Source organism: Nomascus leucogenys, chromosome 11 (genome assembly GCF_006542625.1).
Source record: "Nomascus leucogenys isolate Asia chromosome 11, Asia_NLE_v1, whole genome shotgun sequence".
Classification (NCBI taxonomy): Eukaryota; Metazoa; Chordata; class Mammalia; order Primates; family Hylobatidae; genus Nomascus; species Nomascus leucogenys.
In genome coordinates, this window is record NC_044391.1 from 13,721,215 (window position 1) to 13,747,609 (window position 26,395).

The window sequence follows — 26,395 nt, forward strand, 5'->3', positions numbered from 1 at the left end:
AATCAAACAAGTGAATGCATAAGACAATTTCAAGGTTATGGTAGATATCATAAGTGGGAGTTGAACGATGAGAACACATGGACACAGGGAGGAGAACATCACACACTGGGGCCTCTCGGGGAGTGCAGAGATAGGGGGTGATAGCATTAGGAGAAATACCTAATGTAGATGACAGGTTGGTGGGTGCAGCAAACCACCATGGCACATGTATACCTATGTAACACACCTGCACGTTCTGTACATGTATCCCAGAACTTAAAGTATAATAAAGAGATTAAAAAATTATGATATAAAATCCCAATTCAAATTGTTTTAAAAAGAGAAAACAATTATCTTTAGATAACAGTCAGCAGACAATATAGATGGCAGAATTAAAGCCTCGTCATGTTTTCTAACAGAACTTTCTGGTAAACTTAATTAAATAAAAATTTTAAATATCACTAAAGACATAGAAGAAATAAACTTAAACCTTCACAAAAAATAAAGTACAATGAATGAAGACAAGATGTACTTGAAAAAAGAACTGAATAAATATTCTACATACAAAACAAATCTGATGATATTGTGGTGATTCTTTGATACTAGTTTCTCTTTTTTTCCTCTGAAAAATTTCTTGGGATGTATTTGGTTTTATTAGTAAAATTCTAAGTTTCTTTGCAATCTGAACATTGGAGCTTCATACATAGCCAGTATGCCCTAACATTATCTTTGGACAGCTGTAAAATTAGAACACTACCAGACATATTTAATGTATCATGTATATCAACACTGGGACACATTTTATACTATCTTTATTCCAAAATCAAATGATTCACTGTGGTTTATAAATGTACATGGATATATCTCTACCTAAGCAGATAGTTAGGAGAGTTAGTAAAAAGGAGGTGGAAAATAGGAGTCACTGTCCCTTCACAGGGAGAGAATTCTGCTTTTCTCCTAATATACCCTTTGCTTGAACAGACTCCACCCCCTCATCTTTTGTCCTTTAAATGACCACATTTATTTTAACTTTGATAAACAACACAGAAAAGATATTTGATCCATCAACGTTCCCCCTTATTGCTAGAATACAGGTTGAACCTCCTTTTATTTAATTATACTGGCCAAATCTGTTGAAGGTAGAAATGATTTGTATTTCAGCACTTAACAGTCTTGTACTGAAAACAGCAGCATTTGCAAGCCCCTAATGCAACTGACAAAAAGAAAAAAGAAAATGAAAAAAGAAAAAAATCTCTCCTACATATTGACCAAATGAAAAAGTCCATAACCAGCCCCAGCATTAACATCACCAACCATCTTTGCTGTCAGTCAGGTCTTTCACAGTGCACTGAGGATGAGCAATGAATAGTAATACTTCCACTGCTTTCTCAGTTACCCAAGTTCAAAATCTCATAATATTTTTACCACATTCCGATTTATTCTGAAGTGGGTCTGGATTGCTTGTGAAAGTTTCTCTCACATTTCCAAAGCCACTGTCTCTCATTTGGCCATTATTATTTCTCAAACACTTCACATTTTCACCAAAAGTAACCTGTTTAATACAACCACTCGCCTTCAAACCTCAATGCCTTTATCTATGAAATAAAGTAAAAATTTTTACAAGAAATTTAAAGTATATAATTCTGTTGGTGTTCTTATGCTAGTATTTATGTAATTCTGCTATTTCCAAGCCTGTATCTCCCCAAAGGCTCAAAACAACAAACTGTAAAGACTTACTCATGGTAGTCTTTCTATTAATCTCCAGTGTATAAATGACACTTTAAGCATCAGTTATGTTCACAAACATTTTTTGAACTAGTTTGAATTAAACAAATTAAAATATTTAACTGCGCTCTGTGTTTACTGTGAATCTTCCACTGTTTAGCCAATCTGTACAGCATTCTCAAGATGCATGCCATTCTCCATAGAACCCTACTTTGTACCTTAGGCCACTGAAAATCTATTCTCATTTCGATTCAAATTGAAGAGTCTCTCATAATTACAACATCTGCTAGCCATAAATATTTTTCTTGCCTGGAGATAATCACTGTCTTGTTTCACTTCCAAAATTAAACCTTTATCTCCAATACTGAGTAGGGACATACCTGCCCCAGACACTTGCTGCCAGTTACACACAGTACCTATAATACACTTGGTCCCTTCATTCAGCATGATTGGGTTTCCATCTGCTATAGCCATAAATGAAAATCTTAGATGATTTTAGTCCTTATCACTTCCTCCCCATGCCTGATTCACAGAAGATGGAGAACATTAGGCAGACAATCTCTGCAGCCAAGCCTGATTCACAGCAGATGCCTTCCACAAAGGTTTCCTAAAGAACTTCCCAAATGCCCTGTCAAAAGTGGCACTGCCTCTGCAACATTATACTACAATCCACATCCATTTGACAAATGGTGGGAGAAATGGAATAAACTCTACCAGGAGAGCCTACAACCATATCAATGTGTCCTGAAACGACTCCTACTTCAATGTGCAAACATTAAAAGGGAAGAATCCAACTGTCTTAGATAGATCTGTCAAGCCTGAACTTTTCCTAAATTCCAGATTTTATATGACAAATAAGGAAAAATAGCCATCTTTGCTTTCCCTATCTATAGCCTTACTTACAGAAGCTGCATAAATGAAATTCAAGGTGTGAAGATATAACTGTTTAATGAGCTACTTAAATTCAATTATCTCTGTGGAAAGGAACGAAAGGAAGGCATAAAAGTTTTTGTTCCTTTAGTCTTCTGATTTAATGTGCTATATAAATGGGGGTAAGAAGATGATCAGACAGGATTTCTGCTCATTCTGAGACCACTGTGTATTCTAATGTGGATCTGCATATAATTCCAACACACCTGTCTGCTTAATTCAATCCTTGCAGTTTTATTTTGTTAAGCCTTTGTTATGTATGAGAGGTGTCAAATATAGTAATACAAGTTCATTGGCTAAAGCCTTTGATAGATAATCATAAGCACCCTATTTAGATTTTTCAAGAAGCACTACTTGAACGTTTAATTGTGAACTTCACATAAAGAGTATCAATTAATGGTGCCACTTTCAAAATAAAGTATCAAAGCTATTGATTACCAAAAAATTATATTCTGATTTTTAAGAGTGTATCTTCAATAATGACTCAAAATAATCAATTTGATATATCTAAGCAATGAAGTGAGTTGATAAATTTGGGGGTTTCAGAACTAAAGCATATTCCTGCTCAGAATTATTATTAATTTATTAAGATTCAAAACAGAATGGAAGCCCTCCCCACCCGCCCCCCGCCCCGACACACACACAATTCCAGAAAGCATAATGACCAACATCTTCTCTTCTATGTAACTCTAACTGGAAAATTTAAACACATCAATGTAATATTCATAATATGATCTCTGCTCAATTACATAGCAGTAGTACTTGGAATAATGAAACATCAAAAGAACAAACACAATGTTAGGAATCTATATTTGCTCTTTTTGTACTGTTCACATCAGCTGCTAAATTTTCTTCAATCGTGCTATTTTCCTGTCTTTGTACAATAAAACCTGTTGGGCTCTTACTTTTAAACTCATCACAACTAAACTTTTCTGCAAACCATAATATCTAAATGGACTATGTACTCCATCAAAGCAGTATTCCTATTCTCTCTTACCTGAGTCATGACTCCCAGTCAACTTTGGGCTCCTATCATGTTTATGTAAATGCTATTGATCTTTTACAATCCACATTGAATTTCCTCCTTTGTCATGTTTATTCCATCATCAATGAACGTCTGCTGTTTTTCAACTATTACAGTACCATTATACCCCGAACCACAGCATTTAAATTCAAATATGTAGTGATTTACAGTATTTTCCAATTGTTTCCTCTTGTCTCCTCATATAAACTTTTAAAAAGTGCAAACACGGCCAGGCACGGTGGCTCACATCTGTAATCCCAGCACTTTGGGACGCCAAGGCGGGCAGATCACCTGAGGTCAGGAGTCCAAAACCAGCCTGGCCAACATGGTGAAACCCCGTCTCTACTAAAAATACAAAAATTAGCCCAGTGTGCTGGCATGTGCCTGTAATCCCAGCTACTCGGGAGGCTGAGGCAGCAGAATCGCTTGAACCCAGGAGATGGAGGTTGCAGTGAGTTGAGATCACGCCACTGCAATCCAGCCTGGGAGACATAGCAAGACTCCGTCTCAAAAAAAAAAAAAAAAAAAAAAAAAAGAGCAAACACTTCTGCTTACTTTTACCTCTATGTTGGATACCAAGTAATTTTTAGATATTATTTAATGGTAAACTATGCAAAAGTCTTTTCTCCTATTTCTCATCATATTATTTTGAAATACTTATTGAAGACCTTCTATTACTTTGAATACCAAAAATATATAATATAACCAGGCTAAAGGTTTTAAAAATCAGTATTAGGAAGATGAAATTGAGATAAAGTTTGATAACAGATTATGTTTTGTGCTACTCAAGGACTACTCAAGCCACATGAGCTCCCCCACAGAGGCAGTTACTCCCCAACAGCAGTGTGGATTCAGATGACTCACTGTAGTTGACATCTTTAGCTATTCATATTCATGCATAATTTATTTGGGTTAAAAACTAGACACTAGCATTCCTCAGAACTGTGATGGCATACTCAGCAATTTAATAAAACAATTTTCTTTAAAATAATACATCCAGAAATTGAATGGACATCTCCTCTCTGAAATTGCATGGATTACAATTTCTGCTATGTAATTCAGTAGCCATAAACAAACCTTGTAAAACATAAACTAAATATGCACTCTTTTCACCATAATAATGCTAACTGAATGCTAGCAATAACATTTCTAAATCATTACAAATAGGATCAAGTGATAAAAGCATATTTTAATATGTTTGTCAGGATTGTCCAAAAAAAAAAAAAAAAAACCTGACACTTTCACCAAAGCACAATTTATAAAATAATTACAGTACACGGACATGAAAGTGTATCCATACTGTATCACAATTACACAAAGAGAGGAGGATCTCAAATCAGTAAATTGAACTTACATGCATTATGCATTAACACTTCTAAACTGCCTCTCGTGGTGAATTCAAACTTTTACACCTCAGTTGATTAACATACACCTAGATCTACCACAAAATATTGCAGCCTGTGATCCAAGGGTTCCAATTAGACAGTGTGTGTGTAAGTATTTGAATAGTTTATTGCATTGTCCTCTTATTACTTTATTTAGAAATAACAAAAGATTATATTAGTGAAAAGAATCAAAGGTCTAAATATGAACTCATTCTATATGCTGAAAGCAGCATATCTTTAAATCAGACGCTCACTAGAATTAAGCCAATTACTTGCATGTTGACTTGAGAAGGAAATAAACATATTTTTTAAAATACATGAAATCGCTGGGTGCAGAGGCTCATGCCTGTAATCTGCACACTTTGGGAGGTTAAGCGGGGCAGATCACCAGGGGTCAGGAGTTCAACACCAGCCTGACCAACATGGTGAAACCCTGTCTCTACTAAAAATACAAAATTAGCCAGGTGAGGTGGCACATGCCTCTAATCCCAGCTACTCAGGAGACTGAGGCAGGAGAATTGCTTAAACCTGGGAGGCGGAGGTTGCAGTGAGCTGAGATCACACCATGGCACTCCAGCCTGGACAACAAGAGTGAAACTCCTTCTCAAAAAAAAAGAAAAATTTATGAAATCCTTAAATATATTAAGGCCTCTATAAAAAGAATGTTCATAAGGAACTTTTAGCCTATTTTAGCTCTCTGTGAATAGATGCTCCTTACAACTGTCAATTATTAAAATTTTACATAGATATATGTATAACCATTTAACAGTATGTTTAAGAAAAATCTGAATTTAAAATTATGATTAATCCGATTAATCTGTATTACATTATTTTCAAAAATGTTTTACAAATCTTATCTACATTTTTCATTGTCATTTATTTCCTTCTGACTATTTCTTTAACCCATTTACAGGATTAACTATCCTGTCAATAAGTTAAAAACTTTAAATAAATTTAAAAAGATCTACACATTAAAAATTTTCCCCAAAAATACAACTACAGAACCCTAATCACATGTTCACATAGTAAAGCCTGCTACTTGATTTCTTTAAATTACGTTGCATACGTAGAAATCTGTTCATAAGAGTTGTTTTAAGTATTCAACTGGTAATGCTTACTTTGCTGAACAAAGAGTTGAAGTGTCATATTTCTATAAATTGTATTGCAAGTGATTTTTTTATTAGAGAGAAATAATAGGAAAGGCACTTTACTACTTTATATTGAAGTGAGAACTGATCTCATCTATATGTACTTTTTCATATTCTCTTTTACAAACAAGATTCCATCTCAAATTGCTAAGCATTTGGCTCTCTTTTTAGACTCTGAATTCTATTTCTGACAGTAGCCCGTTAAAGTTATGACCTTCATCATCTCTAGTCTGAATTTTGAACACAGTGGCCTGCTCAGAGTAGGAGTTCACAGCTTTCTTAGAGAACAAAGAAATATGAATTAATGTAAGTCTCTGGTTTGGACAGAAGCATGTATGAAGGAAAAAACAAGTACTCTTAAACCTCGATTTTTTTAAACTAAGTATTCTGAAAATATCCCTGCCAAGAACATTAATTTCTTTATAACTTTAAGGATATGTAAATGTACACACATACATACACTTGCCATAACCTAGAAATTTAGAAAATGGTATGGTGAATCAAGTAATCCAATTAAGGACAATGTGATCTCCTATAAAAAGGTGCTAAATTTTGGGTCAGCAAATCTCATTTCTTGTATGGGATCCATTGCCAAGTAATTCTGTGACTGTGCAAAAGTAATTTAAATTCTTGACCCCAGTTTTCTTATCTACCAATGGGGTCAATAATGATGGTGCTATCCCTATCTGCCTATTAGAATGTTATAAAGATTTTTATCAGTAGTGGTAATAGTAATAACAATGAATGTTTATCTACAATTTTAATTTCAGAGCCCTTCCACTTATATTGGAAATGTGATTTTTAGCTTATGAATACTCTCACATTACAAATAATGAAACTAAACCCTTAAAAAAAAAATAAAGTCACCTGAGCAAATCACACAACAAATAAGTAGCTGATCTAGGTAGGATTCATACCCACGTTATCCAACTTTAAAATCTCGTATTTTCCAGTTTTCCAAAGCACCATCTTATGATTAATTTATCAAGAGGCATGGCAGATTTCAAAATACTTTATAATATGAACTCTGATTTTCTTAATTTCTTTACTCATCTTTAAAATGTGGATACCACCTCATTAAAAGAGCATAAAATGACAAAATGCATATAAAGTGCCTCGTGCACAGTTTGAAATGCATGGTGTTCAAACTACAATCTCTCTTCCCTGTGACAAGAGACCAAACTCCTTTCTTATTGAAGTAAGATAAAGACAAGAAACATTGTTTGTAGTGAAAATGTTGCTTCCTTATCAAAGGTAACAAGATATACTTTTCAGTGAATTCATAGTCATGTCACTAAGAGTGGACATATGTGAGAGGCAGAGCTAGGACCAGAACCCATATTGTTTGACACCTTACTGATGCACTTCATACTATTATTACTTTAAGGATAACCAGTATAAACTTCTAGCAGATTATTTACCTCTTTATCTTCAATGTAATAATATATTTGAATTATTTCTAAATGGAGATTATACTTATCTACACTAAGATTAAGATACCAAGAGAATTTAGTTTAGTTATAAATTAAAGATGTAAAATAGGGGAAACTGTTAGATATGTGTGCTTCCTCAAGGAATATAAACAATGAGAAAGTTAACCCTTTACTATATTCAGCTTACTGATCCAATAAATACATTTTTTTTTTTTTTTTTTTGCTGAGACCGTTTCACTCTTGTCGCCCACGGTGGACTGCAGCGGCATGACCTAGGCTCAGTGCAACCTCCGCCTCCCGGGTTCAGGTGATTCCCCTGCCTCACTCAGACTCCAGAGTAGCTGGGATTACAAGCGTCCACCACCACGCCCAGCTAATTTTTTGTATTTTTAGCAGAGACAGGGTTTCACCATGTTGGCCAGGCTGATCTCGAACTCCTGACCTCAGATGATCCACCCGCCTCAACCTCCCAAAATGCTGGGATTACAAGCATGAACCACCGCACCCAGACCCAATAATGATCTTAACGGTGGGTATCTGCCTTCACAGCAGAACATCTGTTCCTACCAAGCTAATAATATATAACAACAGGCTTACTAGACATTATGAAAGCTGGCTCTCCAGAAAGATACCTGAAATATCTAGTCATTTAAAAGCTGAAGCTAAAAAAAAAAAAAAAAAAAAGCTTTGGTTCTAATGATTAAACTTATGTATATAATATTAATATTACATATAATGTATATTATAGGTGTATATTAACACATAAATACAGGGCATATCCAAATCATAAGAAAACAGTGCAAACTGGATCACATCAACGATGAGAGCTAAACAAATATAGTGTTTGTAAACGTAATTAAATAATACATGTTTTTAAATCATTGAATTATATTTCTTTAATTAGAAAACTACTTTAAATAAAGGTAAATTCGCCGGGCGCGGTGGCTCACGCTTGTAATCCCAGCACTTTGGGAGGCCAAGGCGGGCGGATCACGAGGTCAGGAGATCGAGAGCACGGTGAAACCCCGTCTCTACTACAAATACAAAAAATTAGCCGGGCGTGGTGGTGGGCGCCTGTAGTCCCAGCTACTCGGAGAGGCTGAGGCAGGAGAATGGCGTGAACCTGAGAGGTGGAGCTTGCAGTGAGCCGAGATTGCGCCACTGCACTCCAGCCTGGGCGACACAGCGAGACTCCTTCTCAAAAAAAAAAATAAAAAATAAAAAAAAATAAAGGCAAATTCATTTCGTTATAATTAGGATATTCTCACTTTAAACAGTATGAATACCATAGAGACTATCAGAGAATCGCAAAAAACCCAATAAACTTTGTTTTCCAAAAACCTTATGCATAGAATAGAGGTATTTTATTTTTTTCTATTGGCTTCATGCAAACATTAGGACCAGTTAAAGCATACATGGCTGTGACAAGCAAAGAATGAACAAAGAAACTGACCAAACTTGGCATCACAGGCTTAAAATATTTCAAATCCTCATTGTTATTTGGAATGAAAAATCCTTGACATTACACCAAGAAGAATACCAATTCTGAAGATGTAAAAATGAAGAATCAAGTCCTTTAACCCTTTATATCATATACTTGTTTAAGCATTTGATGATTTAGAGTTTTTAAATTATACTAGTGTTAATTTTAGTTATAACATGAATTTAAAAAATAAAAAAATAGTGCATAAACGTATGGCATAAAAAGTAAAAGCCTCCCTCACTACCGCCAAGCCTTACTTTCTGGAATCAATCAGTATTAACTTTTGCTTTTAGTTTTTTTTGTGGTAGCCATTAGAGTATCAAATAGTAGATTTTGATTTTATTTTTTATGTATAAATTAAAAATCTAATGTATTTTTACCTTGTTACCCAAGGTGAATTTTTTCATAAGACCACATTATACTATTACCTGTTTTTAGGAATAGAAATAGCTCCTTATGCTGTGGATTTCACAAAATGCTCATTCCTCTACATCCACATTACAACAGGCAGGAGTGAAGAAAACATCTCAGAGTTATCCACACTCCTGGGTACATTCACACCCTTTCCTTCCTTAGTACCCTCACCCTTGACCCACAGCCTCAGTTGGGACTACAGCCGATTAGAATTTTAGTCAACATTAAAAATTCTAGATTGCCAAGTAACTCATCAATTTCAGACTGTAATCACCCAATAGAAGGGAGTGAGGGAACCCTACAACCCAACCCCATCCCTCTCTTGGAACACACTACAACCCTCCCCTACTTCAATTTTCTTCATAACACATTGTCATCTGTCTCACCATATGTTTTGTTTATTTGTGACTCTTACTAGAATACATGCTCCATAAGGGAAGGACTTTGTCAAATTTGTTCACTCTCATATTCCCAGAGTCTAGAACATACCTGAAGTATGGTAGATGTTAAGTAAGTAAATACCTTTTTTTCTTTTGTTTTTTAACTCTATGTAATCTGGGAAAATTCTAGGTCCTTATTTTTTAGACCATTAAATGAGTTCCTTTTTTTTTACCCTCGACCAGCCCATTGAAATTTGTGTATGTTAATTATAGAGAAAATATCTTCTTACATATCTCTCAGGAATAGTAAGAATTTTCTTACATTCTTTGAAGAATGAATTTTTTCCTATGAGGTTGATTGTTATTTTTGTTATTGTTTCTGTCAGTTCATGTATGTCATTCATGCTGTATTATTGCTAAAATGTCTAGTTAGGCTCTTAATCCACTCATAGGTAATCAACAGTTTTTTGTCTGCTGGTAGACAGTTCTGCTTCCCCATTTGTTCTCTACTTCGAATGAGAGAAAACAGGATGGCAGGGGGTCAGTATCCAAGTAAGGACAGTTTTACTCTGATGGTAATAGTTTAGGGCATTTGACTCATAGATGCGCAATGTTCTATTTGTTTTCTTTTTAGCAATACCCCATTGTGGGAGAGGAGCATCACCTCCACTTCTATTCTTCTTTTTGAAGGTCCTAGTTTTCTCAGGGGGGCCCTTCCTCAGGCAGGTCACCCTTTCATTTGTGGATTAATCTCTGGCTTTAGCCTGAAGGGGTTCCTCCTATACCTTGTCTTCCCAGTGAAGATTACAAAAGAGACCAATTGTCCTTTTGTTCCTACTGCAGTTCTGAAATTTATTCTTTGATTACTACCACATCCCACTACTGCTTTTTATATTTTTTGATTCCAAGTTAGGGCTTCTCTGAGGTCTCCTGAGTAGCCACTTGGACAGTGGTTTTCTCAGCTCTTTGTTCTTTCCATTTTCTTTCTACCTTCAAGGAATTCTTCAACATACCAACTTATGTTTTTGGAGCTCTTTCACATTTCTTGGAATGACTATACTTTAAATCTTTTAAAAAGTGGGACTTGAAGATAGAGGAGATGAGCATTTGTGTGCTCAGTCCTCCTTTTTAAGAGGAACTGTGTGGCAGTTTTTGCTTAGAATTTAAGGTTAAAAAAAAGTCTTTGTGCTAAAAACAGCAAGCAACTAAAAAGAGAACATCCTCTTTTCTAAAAGTTCTTTCAGTTACTTCACCATCAGGAATGTCTTACAGGCTTTCTCTCTCCACAGATTCCAGCCTCCTGACATTTGGCATAGCTCCACTATTTTCTACCAGCTCTTCTGAACAACTTCTCCCCATTTCTCTTACTAGAAAAATAAGATGCAACAGGATTATCCACCGAAAGATCATGGCCAGTTAAGCCATTTAACCCAACTGAAGAATTTCAGTCATTATTTGTTTTGTTTTGTTTATTAAGTGGAGAAAGTTTATATGAAAGTTGATATATGCAAGTCAAGGAGTTTTTTGTTTGTTTTAGCTCATTAAAGGTGGCTGTGGTTTTGTTAGACAAAATATCTGGCTTCTGCCAAAAGACTAATATATGTGCCATAATGACTAAAAAAAAAATGACAAGAAAACTTCATTTAAATCCATTTTAATCCCTAAAATTTGGTTCATTTTCAACATTCTGAAAAGTGATAAGTCATTTTCATTTATTATGAAATTTTATAAGAGTTGGGAAAATTACCAAACATTAAGGACAGGCCTTTAGATCTCTGTTCCTAAATATATCTTGAGTGAGGCTACATACCAAAAGAGATAAAGCAAATCAACAAAAACAATATACTTCTGCTTCCAATTAGAAAGCAAACGTTCAGGTTCTGTGTCAAAATGCAAACCCAAAGAGAGGACAAATATCAGAGAGATTTATTCAATTAATGGGCCACAAGAAGAGATACAGCTATACACCCCTCTGGTCAAGGTCTAGGCATCAAAAGTCTAGGCTTGGAGCCAGTGGATCCTTAAGGTTTGTTTGGAATAGCACACATCTTGATAGCCTCCAGAGAAGGCAGTTAATTTAAAGGTGATCCTCTTCACACAGATGTTTGGGTTGCCTGAAGTGCTCATGCGTGGCAGGGTTGGGTTGGGGGGTGATGATTCGTGAGTTTGGAACTAAGGGAGTAAACACGTCCCCTTCCCTAAAGCTTGTGGCTGAGTGTAGCTAATTATCTAGTCCTTCCTTCCTTCCCAGACCTGGTAGTCATTAGAGAGCCATGATGGTCACAAGCAAATATAGGCATAATTCTGATAGATTGGTAACAAAAAATGTTAGAGAAATTCTTCCTTTTTCAAGGAATGTTAAATGTATCTATTTCACCCATACACTACACAAGCAAAGAGTTACATGTATATAAACATCAAGCTGGAAAATAATAAATTCATGTAATTGTACCAAAGGATGTCCAGCTTCTGTCCCTATCTTGCATAGAAAATCTGTTTACTCAATCTGAATATTTGAAGGCAACTTGACCCAGAGTGTTACATCCTCTTTTGAAGATGCAGATTTACTTTTTCATGGATACGTACGAAAGTTATGGTGTTTACACCACAACTGTGACAGAAGTGGTGGTTGTCCCCAAAATTTCATCAACCTTATCTCCTGTAACAGAAGCTTACAGCCTCTCTCTAGAGCTCTAACTTCTCAATTCTGACCTCCATAAAATTTAGGAGTTAGAGAAACTGGCCATTTGGTAGGCAGTATTAGAAAAGACGCCTTTCTAGAGTTCAGAATTGGAACTTTTGATTGCATTTTTTCTTATAGGAAAAAAAAATCAATGAAAGTTAAAATGAAATGATATCACTAATACTATTGATCGAATGTCTTTAGATGGCTGCCTCAGCATCTAAGAATTTATGATACTGTTATCTATGTAAAAAAGAACGTACAATAAATTTAAAGGCCAAATTCGTTTCAAATATTAAGATCATCTGTGTTGCAATATATTGCAACTTTAAAAGCACCTCATGTATCTAAAATACTTTCTCATATACATTTTCAGTTAATCTTCCAGTGTGTCTGGCAGAGAGCATGTTATTATTTTCATATGTCAAATGGTGCCATTGTAACAGAAAGTGTAAATGGCTTGTCCAAGTTTATTCAGTCAATAATGAAATGCCTTCCTTTACATAGCTAGAGAGCCTCTCTACCTGCCCTTATGTTCCTAGCTTCTTCCATGCTCATTTACGTGTGTTCAAATTCTTATTATCTTTCATATTCCCAGCTCACATACTTCACCTTTCATGAAGATAGCTCTAATATCCCCCACCGATTGTGATGGTTTCTTCCTTTGACCTTGTAACACTTCATCTCTCCTCCTACCACAGGTAAAATGATTTGGAATCAGAATGATTGGCTTCTGTCTGGGAATATACTATCTGGGTGATCCTCACAACTAAACTAACTATAGTAACTACTTGAACACCAGTTTCCTCATTGGTATAATAGAGAAGAAACATACATGTCCACAAAATTATGGGAAGTTTAATTTTAATAAAACAAAGGTTGGCTGGGCGCGGTGGCTCACGCTTGTAATCCTAGCACTTTGGGAGGCCGAGGTGGGCAGATCATGAGGTCAGGAGATCGAGACCACGGTGAAACCCCGTCTCTACTAAAAATACAAAAAAATTAGCCGGGCGTGGTGGTGGGCACCTGTAGTCCCAGCTACTCGGAGAGGCTGAGGCAGGAGAATGGCGTGAACCCAGGAGGCGGAGCTTGCAGTGAGCCGAGATTGAGCCACTGCACTCCAGCCTGGGAGACAGAGCGAGACTCCGTCTCAAAAAAAAAAAAAAAAAAAAAAAAAAAACCAAAGGACTCTGTGAACTAAAAAGCCCTATACAAACTTACTTTTTTTTTTTTTTTTTTTTGAGAGGGAGTCTTGCTTTGCTCTGTTGCCCAGGCTGGAATGCAGTGGCGCAATCTTGGCTCACTGCAAGCTCCGCCTCCCCGGTTCAGGCTATTCTCCTGCTTCAGCCTCCCGAGTAGCTGGGACTACAAGTGCCCACCACCATGCCTGCCTAATTTTTTGTATTTTTAGTAGAGACGGGGTTTCACTGTGTTAGCCAGGATGGTCTCCATCTCCTGACCTCGTGATCCGCCTGCCTCGGCCTCCCAAAGTGCTGGGATTACAGGCGTGAGCCACCACGCCTGGCCCAAAGTTACTTTTTATAGAAATAAATATATAGATGTTCTTTTTATGTGCAACTTGTATTTCCTCTATTTATGGTTGACAGAAGACTGCACATCTAACAAATATTTCAATCTCCCATAGCATTCAATAATGTTTTATAACTAGGCATTTGATAAAAATTAGTACAATGAACCATCAAATGTATATCATATTAATTGAGGTACCTTTCAAAAAGTAGAAAGCTCATCACTACCTGCTAAATGTGTAAGGCTAAAATCTGACTTCGACCTATCTCCAATCTCATTGCCCATTTCTTTTCCATCACCCTAGCTAACCTACATTTATTCTTGACTCCCTAAAATATACCCTGTACTTTTGTAACTCCAAGTTTGGGCCCAAATCATTACACTCTTTCATGTCCTATATCTATTGAAATAGTGCCCATCCTTATATGCCCAGCTCAAATGCCATTTTCCCCATGAAGTTTTCCTTAATCTCATCCCCTGGAAATGAGCACTTTCTACTCTGAAGTCCACAATATTTATTTATATCTATAACAGCTTTTATAATCTGGTCACATATTATATTTTCTTGTGCATGTATTATCTTATCTAGTAATTTTTAATCTGTTAAAATCAACATTCATGTTTTGGTTATCTTTATATCTCACCAAACATATAACAGAATATCTTCCACATAGCAGGTATTCAAATAATGTCTTTCTTATATTGTGTGTAGAAATAACATATACAGCTTAAATTTCCAGCTGCATATTTCTGCCATGTAAATTGCCACAAAACCAAGACAAATCCAAACACTATAAAATGATCATCTATCATTTGAAGTCATTATTACTTCACATTCCTATAAGGGGAGTATAATATGGGGAGAAACATATTTTACCAAGACTTAAAAAGCTACATATATATATGTATATGTAAAAACATATGTATATGTATATATATGTGTATATATAAACATATGTATATGTATATATGTGTATATATAAACATATGTATATATATGTATATATGTGTATATATAAACATATGTATATATGTATATATATAAACTACTTATAATCTGATTTCTTCCATAAGTCAAATGCAGCACATTCTTATTAATTGTAGTTTTATAAGTAAGTGATCATTTATTTGAAAAGTTAAATTACTCAATATTACTTTTGTTTAAAAAAGTAAAAGTTACTTTAGAAAACAACCAAAAGTTGACATATTTTAAATTTGCATTATTTTTCATAAGTATCCACATTAACATAAATTACTAATGATCATCATTATTGTTATTATCATGATAGATTTCATTTATAACAAAGTATACAAGCTTCACGTCTCAGGGATATTTAAATCACATAATCCTTCATTGCCTGCTGTCAGTTACTTCCTGGGCTGTTTGCAGATGTAATGCACAGATAGCCCACTAACAGTTGTCCTTCAGACAGGCTAAATTATTTCTGTGCCTTCTCATTAAGTAGAGACTATTAGATCTCTTAAAAAAATGAATCCCTCATGTTCTCTTAGAGCCTAAACCTCTTCTCTATTTATATGCTGATCACTACCTACTAAATGTGGAAAGCCAAAGTCTGACTCTAACCTATCTCCAATCTCACTGCCCATTTCTTTATACCATCTTCACTGTTTTATTTCTTAATGGCAGAGAATTTCTGAGTTTTTAAAAATGCTTTGTATCTTCTTGCCTCTTCCCCTAAAAAAAAACTCTGAATCTCTACCTATTAAAATGCTACATTATTCCAGGCCTTTTCATGCTAAACTAATATTAATAAAGTCAGCTGACTTACTGAGAACTACTCTTCTATCCTCAATCTGAATAAACAAACTTGTACTCATCTATATCACAATTAACCCTTTTATAATTTGATGAGTCAGAAAGTATTACCCAGCTAACCCTTGGAAACATAAGGCTACCCGGATTCAAGCCTAGGAGATATAAATTGTCATCTGAGAAGTCACCCCTACATTCTGAACCTGCTCTAACAACTTCTTCATTTTGTGAAATGATTTAATACTTTTATTAAGGACTCTCAACATGCCCTCATTTGATATATCAGAATTACTAGAAGGGAAAAGGGATGTGCAGATTAAAAAACTATATTCAATTTTAAGTTAAAATTATATTCAGAATTCGAAAACATTGTCCACATTTTTTTCTAACACAAATATAAATAACATTTATGAGTACCAAAATTTTGATAGGTAGGAACACCAATGTAAAAGTTAAGGCAATAACATTGTATGCTAAATAACAGTGTGGGTCTTACATACAGAGCGAAATGAGTAGACGCTCAGCATCTTTCAATCAATTTATATTTGTCTTATATGTCAAATTTTCAGAAATTGTGGCAATGTTTGAGGCTTCTAGTCAGAGAAATGTTAAAAAAAAATTACAACTGGCAGAAAACAAAACGAGGGAAGGGAGAATCCAGAGAAAGACAATGCCATCATGTCATATATGTGTTTAGTTAAGCATCATTTGTGTAAGATGATGATATGGCTGAAGAGTATGGACTCAGTGAATAAATGCACTTACCTCCGATAAATGAGGATTGGGATTAAAACCACAGAGGCTACAGACAGTGGTTTGACACTCAGTGCATGTGTTAAAATTGGCCTTTTCTGGAACATGCAACAGAAGTTCAGTGGTATTGCAAAGAGGACAGATGGTTTTAGGGAGGCCTTGTGAAGGAGGCTGTTTTGCAGATGGAGACATTGTTGGTGGCTGCAGAGGTTTTCCAGATCCTGTTTGGCTTACTGGTTTTGTAGATTGCTGAGCCGAGGGCTTTGCTGGGCTAGGCTGTTGAGCTGAGAGTTTTGCTGAGCCAGGCTGTTGAGGTGGGGGCTTTGCTGAGCCAGGCTGTTGAGGTGGGGGCTTTGCTGAGCCAGGCTGTTGAGGTGGGGGCTTTGCTGAGCCAGGCTGTTGAGGTGGGGGCTTTGCTGTGCCAGGCAGTTGTGAAGGAGGCTTTGTTGGGCCAGTCTGCTGGGCAGAAGTCTTTCCGGGTCCTGCCTGTTGAGCTGGAATCTTTCCTGGCCCAGGCTGCTGAACGGGAGTCTTTGTAGGCCCAGGTGCCTTAGCTGGAGACTGTAGCCCAGGTTGTTGAGCTAGGGGTTTTGGTGTCCCCACCTGCTGGGTTGGAGGCTTTGCTGGCCCTGGCTGTTGAGCTGGAGTCTTTCCAACTCCAGGAGGCTGAGCTAGAGCCTTTGGCCCAGGCTGCTCCAAAGAAGGCTTCTCTGACCCAGTCTGCTGAGCTGGAGGCTTAGCAGGACCAAGTGGCTGAGCTGGAGGCTTTGTTGTCCCTGGTGGCTGGACTGGGGGTTTCACTGTCCCTGGTTGTTGAGCCAGTGGCTTTGTTAGCCCTGAGGGCTGAGCTGGGGGCTTTGCAGGCCCAGGCTGTGATTTTTCAGGTCCAGGCTGCTGTGCTGGAGGTTTTCCAGGAGTTGGTTGCTGAATAGGCGGTTTGGACGGGCTTTGCAGTGAGGGTTTAACTGATTCTCCCCTTACTATGTCTGCCTGTTTAGTCTGAGGCCTGGATGCATCTCGTTGAAGTGGCAATTTTGCATGGTCTGTCTGAGGAGTCTGGGCAGGACCCTGAATTGGCTTTCCTGTACCTGGAGGTTGTGATTTAATTTTTTCTGGTTGTTGAGAAGATATTGATTTGGGAGGGCCATCCTGCTGAAGTGGATCCCTACCAGGTCCTTGCTGTTTAGGAATGGGCTTGGGTGGCTGTTGTTGTGAAGGAGGTTTTGTGATTCCCTCAGGTTTTCCTTGTTCCTTCTGAACTACTTTTTGTTTCTTGGTGGTTTCTTCCTGGGATGCCTCAGAGTCTGATATCAAATCAAAAGGGTTGAACTTATTTACAACAGAGGAGACAGCACTTAAAGGGTTAACCTCTGAGAGGAAGCCAGGCATCATACTAGACTTGTGCTCTTCCTTAAAATCAGTTCTAGACTTTGATTCTTTCAAGCTAATAGTGGAAGGACTCCTCCCAGGCAATTTCTGCTCTGACCTGAAAGTGTCTGTAGTTCTACTTTTACTGAGACCAGGTTGAGCTGGACGCCCAGGGTCCGGGGGTCTTCCTGATTGCTTTGGAGGATGACTACTATCCAACTCTTGTTTCCTAGAAGAGTTAAAAAAAAAAAAAAAAGGTGAAAATAATGGAAATTATTTCAAATCAAAGCAATACGAAAAACCTATTGCTTATATCTTCAAAATTATGAATGTATAAATATAACCAGAACCCATTTTTGTAGCATCCTTCAAGTGATCATAAAACTTTTAATGCTTTTTTTTCTTTCTTTAAATGGGTAGAGATTTTCAAGAAGGAAGTGAAGAAAAAAAAACTTGCCCTTATGAGTGATAAAAATTAAAATATATAATTAGAAAATACTTATAACAAAAGTAATTTACCTTTGCACTTAATAGAATCTGGCCTTAAAACTTAACTAAATATAGGTTTAAATTAAAACCTCAATAAATCAAAACAAAGTCATATTATAAGGCATACATGTTCACAGAGTGTATTTTTTTCTTTTTATCAAAAGTCATGGTCAAAGAAAGTCTTCCAAATGCTAGCAGCATTGAGAGTTACAAATATTCATTTTTAAATGTAGGAGTCTGCTGAGACTTTTAAAAAATTTCATTTTGAGAATTTACACAAATTAAATAGGGAATACAATGTGAAATAAGGGGAGTTTCTGATAATGGAGTTTACATGATGCTTTCCCAGGAATGCTAAAAAGTTTATAATGTATTTAATTTTAATTGTGTTTATAGTGTTCCAGGACACTGGCCAGGAGAGACACAGATGTGGGCATCTAAAATCATGACAGTCCCAGAGAGTGACTGGGGATTATCCCCATGCCTCCGTCTAGAAAGGCACTATTCATCAAATGTTATCCTTATGAAACCTTACAGAATGAGAATTTCTACATTCATTATTTAGACATTCTTGAGGAACAACCCCATCTTTATTATTGAAGATCAGCATTATCTTTTTTAAAAAAATAACTAATTATTAACCTAAAATTTTTATGGGAAGCATAACAGATGCTTAAATCATCTTGAGATATATCTTGGTATCCATATATCTTACTCAGTGTTTGCTACACTATCTCTTAATGCCATTGATTATTAGTAATCTATTACTGACATTGAGATTAAATGTAGCAAGTAGTTAATTTTCAAGATATATCTTAATTCATAGACAAATATATAAGACGTATTTTTTAAAACAGGCTTGGAAACATGATACATTTTAAATGACTATGGTTAAATAATTAAAAGAGGAGTTTCTTATTTTTTATATATGTATTGTTTTAGCCAAAAGTCATATTAAATACAGAAACTTTTAAAATAATTCATACTTTATTGATAAAGTTGCAGCTAAAAGAATATTCTGAATTAGAATTGTGGAGAAAATCAGATTGTAAGTATTTTGTTTGATATATGAGGCTTTTTAAATTTTGAAAAACGTTTCCTTTTCATTAAAGGAAACAAGAATAAAGAAAGTAACTTAGAAGCACCTAAAATATAATATGACAATAAAGATTTATAGGTTCTAATTGGGTTTATCAAAATTTACCTGCTAATGAGACAGACTATAAATATTTTATTTCATATTCAATACTTCTTATGAATTAACTTTTTCCAAATTTCCTGACATAGAAATTTGAGTACAGGTCAGGATGTAAGGGATAGCAGAAAGAGCCAAAGAAGCATTACTTCTAGGTAGCAAACACTTAGAAGAAAAGAAAATCTATAAATGGCAATGTATGCATAAAGTGATTTTCTGGTAAAAGACAAATAAGTAGATTCTGAATTTTTGCAATTTCCTCCAAGGAAAAGTTTACAAAAATATACATATTCTACCATGTCTCTGAAGTCTTTACTTAAACAGAACTAAAAGTGTTAACCCTAGTTAATTCCAATAGTTCCAAGCTAGCTCTTAAAATGGACTGCTACATATTTCCATTTGGAGAAAATCATTCTGAACATTTCTTTATAGGTACACTATTCAGACCTTAACATTATTCTATAAATCTTCTGTATTTACTTAATATATTGCACCATTCCCTTGAACAGCACATGCTTAGGGCTGATTACAGGTATGGCAATCCTATGAGTAATTATTAGGCATTTTATTTAAATAACTTCCCTGTACAGAGTCCTATAAATCTAACTTTAAGCAGAGTACCAAAAAAAACTACCTTAATTATACTAAATTTTTCTCTCTTGAAAATGCTACTAATTTTAATCATTGTTTTAATATTTCACTTAATCCATCATATTTGCAAAACAACAAAAAACAACTTCATGAATGTCAAATATTTGTGATAATCAGAAACAGCAGAATTGAAAGCAAGCTGCTTGCACCAGGAATTATAATTGCATGTACTTCCTACAAATATAAGTTGTACTTTACTATAGAATCCCCATCAGAAAATAGGCATACAACCCTAAAGACTGTCTTATAATTTAAACTTAGTTTTAGTTGCTATAACTATGTAAATAAAAGTAAAACAGAGAGCTTTGAGTGGGAAATGGAAAGAAAATCAGGAGAAAAAATTGTCAATACCAAACAAAAATGTAAAGGTGCTGTTGTCTTTTGGTGAAATTTTGTTAGGCATAACAGTTTTACTGTTAAAAATAAAAGTGATTAAAATGCCATCTCTGCCTTGTATACTGGACTGTGAACTCCTAGAGAGAGAGGATATATTTCACTTATCTTTGCATCATTAGAACCAAGCCTGGCAACTAGTAGATGAGCATTAATATTTGATGAATTAATGAATAAGTGGATGATTAACAATGAGTGAACCAAGGAACAAATATATCATGTATTCGTTTTACTTTAATGTTTCTTGAATTGCTTTCACTTAAAATTCTTCTATAGGCCATCTGAGATATAAATGGATAAATTCCATATTCTTTTTAGAACCCGGATTTGGCCTGCACCTTTAGGAAGAAGCCCAGTAGGGGAGGCTGAAAGTAGTAAAAAAAATAATCAGTTCAGTCAGAATTCTTATTAAATGTTCTACTAATCAGAGAATTTTTTTTCAATAAAGCCCTTCTCATATGATGTATCTGTAACTGTAAATAGAAAGAGTAGAAAAAGTAATGAAATTGCACTTCTCTGGGTCTACAATGAATAAAAAATCCATGAGCATTTCATTTGTAACCTGCCTTCTACTGCTAGCTTGTAAGTATATTTAGTACTACACCTCCCTTTTCATTTTACTATTGTCATCCTTGGATTAGAATTTTTTTTTCAAATGTTAGCCGAAAACAACATATTTCCCCTAAGATGAGGAAAACATATATGCAGACTGTAGGAATGTAAAAGCATCTGAGATAATAAAATCTTTTATAAACAGAACACAACAAACAATGACACTTGACAGTGCTGAGTCACATAAAATTTTATAATATTAGAAATATAAGCAACTTTGGGACTATCTGTTAATTTTTATATATTATATGAATAAATGAATATCTATGCATTTATGCTCTAAGTCCCAGGATATAGGGACTAAGAGAAGCTGAGTGACTAATTCAAGGTCATAAAACTAGTTAGTCACAGAAATCTGGTATCCTCACTCCTGGTTTGTGGGCAGAGGAGGTGGTTTACACTCCATTGAACTGATTTTTCCACATGTAAAAGAAAACTGACACATCAAAATAACCCAAAAACAATGTAAAATTGAACAATTTGTCCGTAGCCATCAGTGACAGTGTCACCCATTGCTGATACCGATATTACCACTCTTTATATTTGTAGGGTTCGTGTAAATTACAACTCAAACAAAAACATTCATGTCAACTTTTAATTGATCCTCAATGGACTCTCTAAGGTAAGATAGGTATTATTAGCCTTATTTAAAGGCAAGGAACATGAGACACATTGATTGAGAAGTATTTGTAATTTGCTATAAGTTGGTTAAAATCAATAGGATAAAAACCTATGCTCTCAATCTTTATTTTTAAAATTCTATGTTCAATTCACACCACTTAAATGCTTAAAAGTTCAAATAATTTGTGTATGCCATCCTATATTAATTAAATTTACATAACTCTATAACTTTAAAAGTCTAAGTGATAAACCAAATGTTTCTTTGGTAATCATATATAGGGAAAATAACTTTAAAAAGTTATGTACCTTTTATAGAAATCTTTCAGTAAAATGTAAGAGTAAGTTGCAAAGGTCAGAAAATTATTGTTTATTTTTTAGTATTTGGATGAAGTTTTCACCAATACTGTTTGGGCCACACACTAACTATTGATAAGATTTCCACCATAATAAAATTATCAATAGACAGCTTTAAAAGTATACTATCCGATACAAATACTGCATGAAGCAACAGTTTTATAGGTGGAAATAATGTTTCTCAGCCACCCTCTAAACAGAAGAAAAGTTAGAAATCTAGAAATCAAAGATCTCACTGTAACTGGTATTGGTAACCAGCATGATAGGCCTGTTGCTTTTGCCTCTTAGGAAAAAATATAAAAGATCTGGCATACAGTTCTAAAAGGCTAGTAAAAGTATCATACCTTGTTATTGTCCTGTGAAAGTCTAGTGAATGAACACTAAATTTTTTTTCTAGTAAAGTTTTCATCAAGTAGAGGAAAACAGTACATATCATAAACTGGATAAGAGAACAAGAAAGACTTTTTCCAAATAGCCCCATAGATTACTAGTTTAAAAACACAGAAAAACATATTTAACATAAAGGGGCTAGTTTTCACTAGTACTAGTGGTTTCAAGACAAACAGACTTTTTACCTGGTAGATTTTAAGCATTTAAGATTTTATGTGAAAATACTGTCACTATCCATAAAACATTTTACATTTCTCCTATAATTATTTGGCAAAATTATGCTTACGTGATAGTGACTAAGTTAATTTTTTTTATTTTATAAAGTGGAGGATAAGGATCTACACCTATATATCCAGGTCTTTCGTGCTTACAATATATCAAATGAAAATTGTAGGTTTGCCTTCAGTTGTCATAAAAGAGGAATTGTTTCAGGACCACGGATAGAAAACTGTTCTCTACTAGAGGGTGCAAAGTTAAAGGGTTTGTTTACAATAAGAAAGGCAAGGCAGGCACAATGATTATACCCTCTTAGTACTCTAATTAGAAAACAACTAATCTATTGGGATGAAGGAAAATGGAGAGTTACAGGCGGAAATGAATACATTCATATTACTGATTAGCTCTTATACTTGCCTATGCAAGTTGCCATTTATTTGCTTTGTTTTTAAAAGTACGTATTGAAAATTATTTTCTAAGGTAATAAAATTCACATGTTCTTCCCTAAACTGAAGGCCACTTTTGCATAAAACAGAGAAGTGGCTTAAAAATAGCATATGCTAATTTAGAAATGTATGTACAGCACCTGCTCTGCTGTGACCAAACCATCTGTTTAATGCCACACATATTTTAGGGTTCCACAATGAATATAAAAGGTATATTCATTCTATTCCTTCTACCTAAACAGCTTCTGCTCTCCTCTGCGGGTAGGGTGGCAAGAGAGGACAAATCACCTACAAGGGGATTAAAGTTACAGAAATATTTAGACATCATTCACAGAGAAAAAGACCCCGCAGTGGCCAAGAGGTTTAAACAGAGACAGGTAAACACCCAGCTCTATCCATTTCCCAACACGTCCGTGTTGTATTAATGGAAGACTTCCAGATTAGTAAAACACTGGAGGGCGTCTCTCCACGCCATCCTAGAGGGGAAGGGCTCCAAAAGGCCAAAAATCACAACCTAAAATCACAGTTCCAAGAATGTAACCCTTGACTATCCCACCAGAAACTCTACAATGCATCATTTTTATTCCGCCCATCACAAGGCTTAGGATCTCTCTATGGCCACCCCACTGGGGAGAATAAAATGAACGGAGGCGACATATATGTACCGCCGTGCTGGCACATACGGGCTGGCACATATGTGCACGGGAAGCTGTACATATATGCCCGGACATATACATCATGCTGTGCATGCCTGTGCATGGAAGGCGACTCCGCAGCAGCCGGGGGGACGCTTCCCTTGGGCAGCCCCTGCGCCCTTGACATGACAGCGGCGATCTGTCTCCTCTCCTCTTCGCTCAGCTGGCTCAAATCCGCCTCCATGCCGGCCGGGATCGCGGTGTGCGAGGGGCTCCCCGCCCCGCTAGCTCCTCCTCCAGCCGCTGCGGCCGCCGCCAGCCCTTCGGAGAGCCCTTCCCCTTCCAAGCTCGCCTCATTGCCCATGGCTCAGGGAGACTCGGGGCCGCCGCGCTCCCTCCTCGCGCCGCGTCCCAGTCGAGAAGCCCGCGGCCAGGGGAGCAGTCAGAGCCGGGGTCCGCCTCGGGGCGTGCAGGCAGCCGAGTCCCTAGACTCCGGACCAGGCACTGCCGCCCGGAACGCCAGGCAAGGGTTAGTCCCGCTGGCAGGTAACGCCCGCTGCCGGTGCCTCCTCCATGTTGGACAGCGCCAGGCAACCTTTGCAGAAGACGCCTCTCGGACGCCGCCTCGGCGCCCCGAGCCGGGGAGAAGCAGATCTGAGCGGTGCCAGCCGGGCGCCGTCCGCCCCTCCCACCGCGCACCGCCTCCTCGCCCGCGCCCTCTCAGTGCGCAGGCGCCTCTCGGAACAGGTGATGCCGGCGGCCCACGCCCACCCCATCCTGCGTCGCTCCGGATCCTTCCTCGCTCTCAGCACCGATTTAAAGGAGCCCAGTGAACGCTCGGCTAAAAACGGAAGAAATAGGCGACGTTTCTTTCAGGCATATTTCAGGATGCCTCAACTTGAGTTTTAGCTTACTAGACTCCTAGATTTAAAGGGGGCGGGAAGGGCAGGAGAGGAAATGTCTGTTTTCAGCTTTGGCTCCTGGGGTTTGTAGTTTCATTTATTTTCTTTAAAAGAAGGTTTTAAAACATTCTAGGAAAGGGTTCAAGTAGTTGAAGATTAGCAGGAGAGACCCTGATACCTTTGAGGCACATTTCCCAAGGGAGCTAAGAATGGCCCTTTTCATTTAGAACTTTCACAGAACAATTCGATTGTTAATTAGATTATTTAAAATGATACAATATTAGTAAGCAGCTAAAATTTTGAGTGCTTATAACTAGTTCCCTAAAGAGAGGGACTACACAATAATAAAGGATTATGGGAAGTTGTGGACGTGGGGTTCTGCAGTAATATCGAGATTGTAAAAATATTAAAATGTTTTAGTATGAAATTTTGAAAACATGATTTTATTCCCCCGCCCCTTTTTTAACAAATGCGGACAGAAGAACCCCACAAAGTTCATTTAATGTGTGACTGTTAAGTTACAGTCACACAATTGGTTAGCAGCACGTTATCATAATAACCACTTTTTCAGACCCACTCTCGACTATCACTCCTACACTTTTCTTGCTGTTATATTTCTTAGACGGGACTGTTCAGCACTGCATCTGCAGCCTCAATGTTGTTACCTACCTTTCCTCAGAATGTGGACTTAATGTCTCAACTGTTGAGGTTAGGTAACAATAGAGAATGAATAAATAAATCAAACAGAAATGAATAAGTTGCTCAGAAAGTAAGTCCAGGTTTTTGCAATAATCATTACATAGTTCGATCTTGTACCTTCCAAAGTGAATTTGTAGTTTTACATTATAAAAGCACCAATAATTACAACTGATTTTTAAAAAATGACAAAAATAATGGAGTCTCTAATGAGGGAACCAAATGCTAACATCTTTTGTAACAAATGTCGAAAAAAATGACATAGTGTATATTAATACCCCTAACTGATTTTGTGTGTGATGTAATGAGTAATAAAACTCGAGCTATTCTCATCCTTTGTATGTTTAAAAGTCCATGCATTTTCATGTATGTATGAATGTATATGCTTGTATAACTATAGACAATATGGCTTATAATTTTTATATAGGTGCATATGAAGGTCTTTAATATTCCTTCCTAATAGAAGGTGAGAGAAGATTGTGTTCATTGAGTGGAGAAAGAACCTGCAGTGGCTTAAAGTCCAACGCTTCATTTTTTGTTAAGGCTGAGTTGCTTCTGAATTGCTGCTCTCAGCCATTTTTGTTAGCTCTACTTTAAAGTGGGATTTACAGCTAGAGTGGAAGAAATTCAAGTAAGGTTACAACTGATTATAAACTGGCTTCTCAATTTTGACAGAAAAATCACGAGAAGTATTTTAGTGAAAAGTTTGATAAATTTAATTTTGAATTCTTAATATCTGAAACATCAATTTTTTTCCTTTATACTTAGTCCAAAGTCTATCTGTAA

General features: G+C 36.3%; 1 protein-coding gene across 9 annotated transcripts in view; it reads right to left on the minus strand.

Moving 5' to 3' along the window:
• The window catches only part of PCLO (piccolo presynaptic cytomatrix protein), a 402,165-nt gene extending 377,454 nt beyond the window's left edge, over nt 1–24,711 (minus strand). For all 9 annotated transcript variants that reach the window (XR_004032228.1, XM_030822013.1, XM_030822012.1 and 6 more), the window contains exons 1-2: nt 24,128–24,711; nt 16,654–18,238 (exon numbers count right to left, since the gene is read on the minus strand). Coding sequence is in view for 8 of the 9 variants with exons in the window: in XM_030822013.1 (XP_030677873.1) it covers nt 16,654–18,238; nt 24,128–24,375 (1,833 nt within the window). In the remaining variant the exon portion in view is untranslated. The remainder of the gene's footprint in view (nt 1–16,653; nt 18,239–24,127) is intronic.
• Between the last annotated feature and the right edge of the window lie 1,684 nt (nt 24,712–26,395).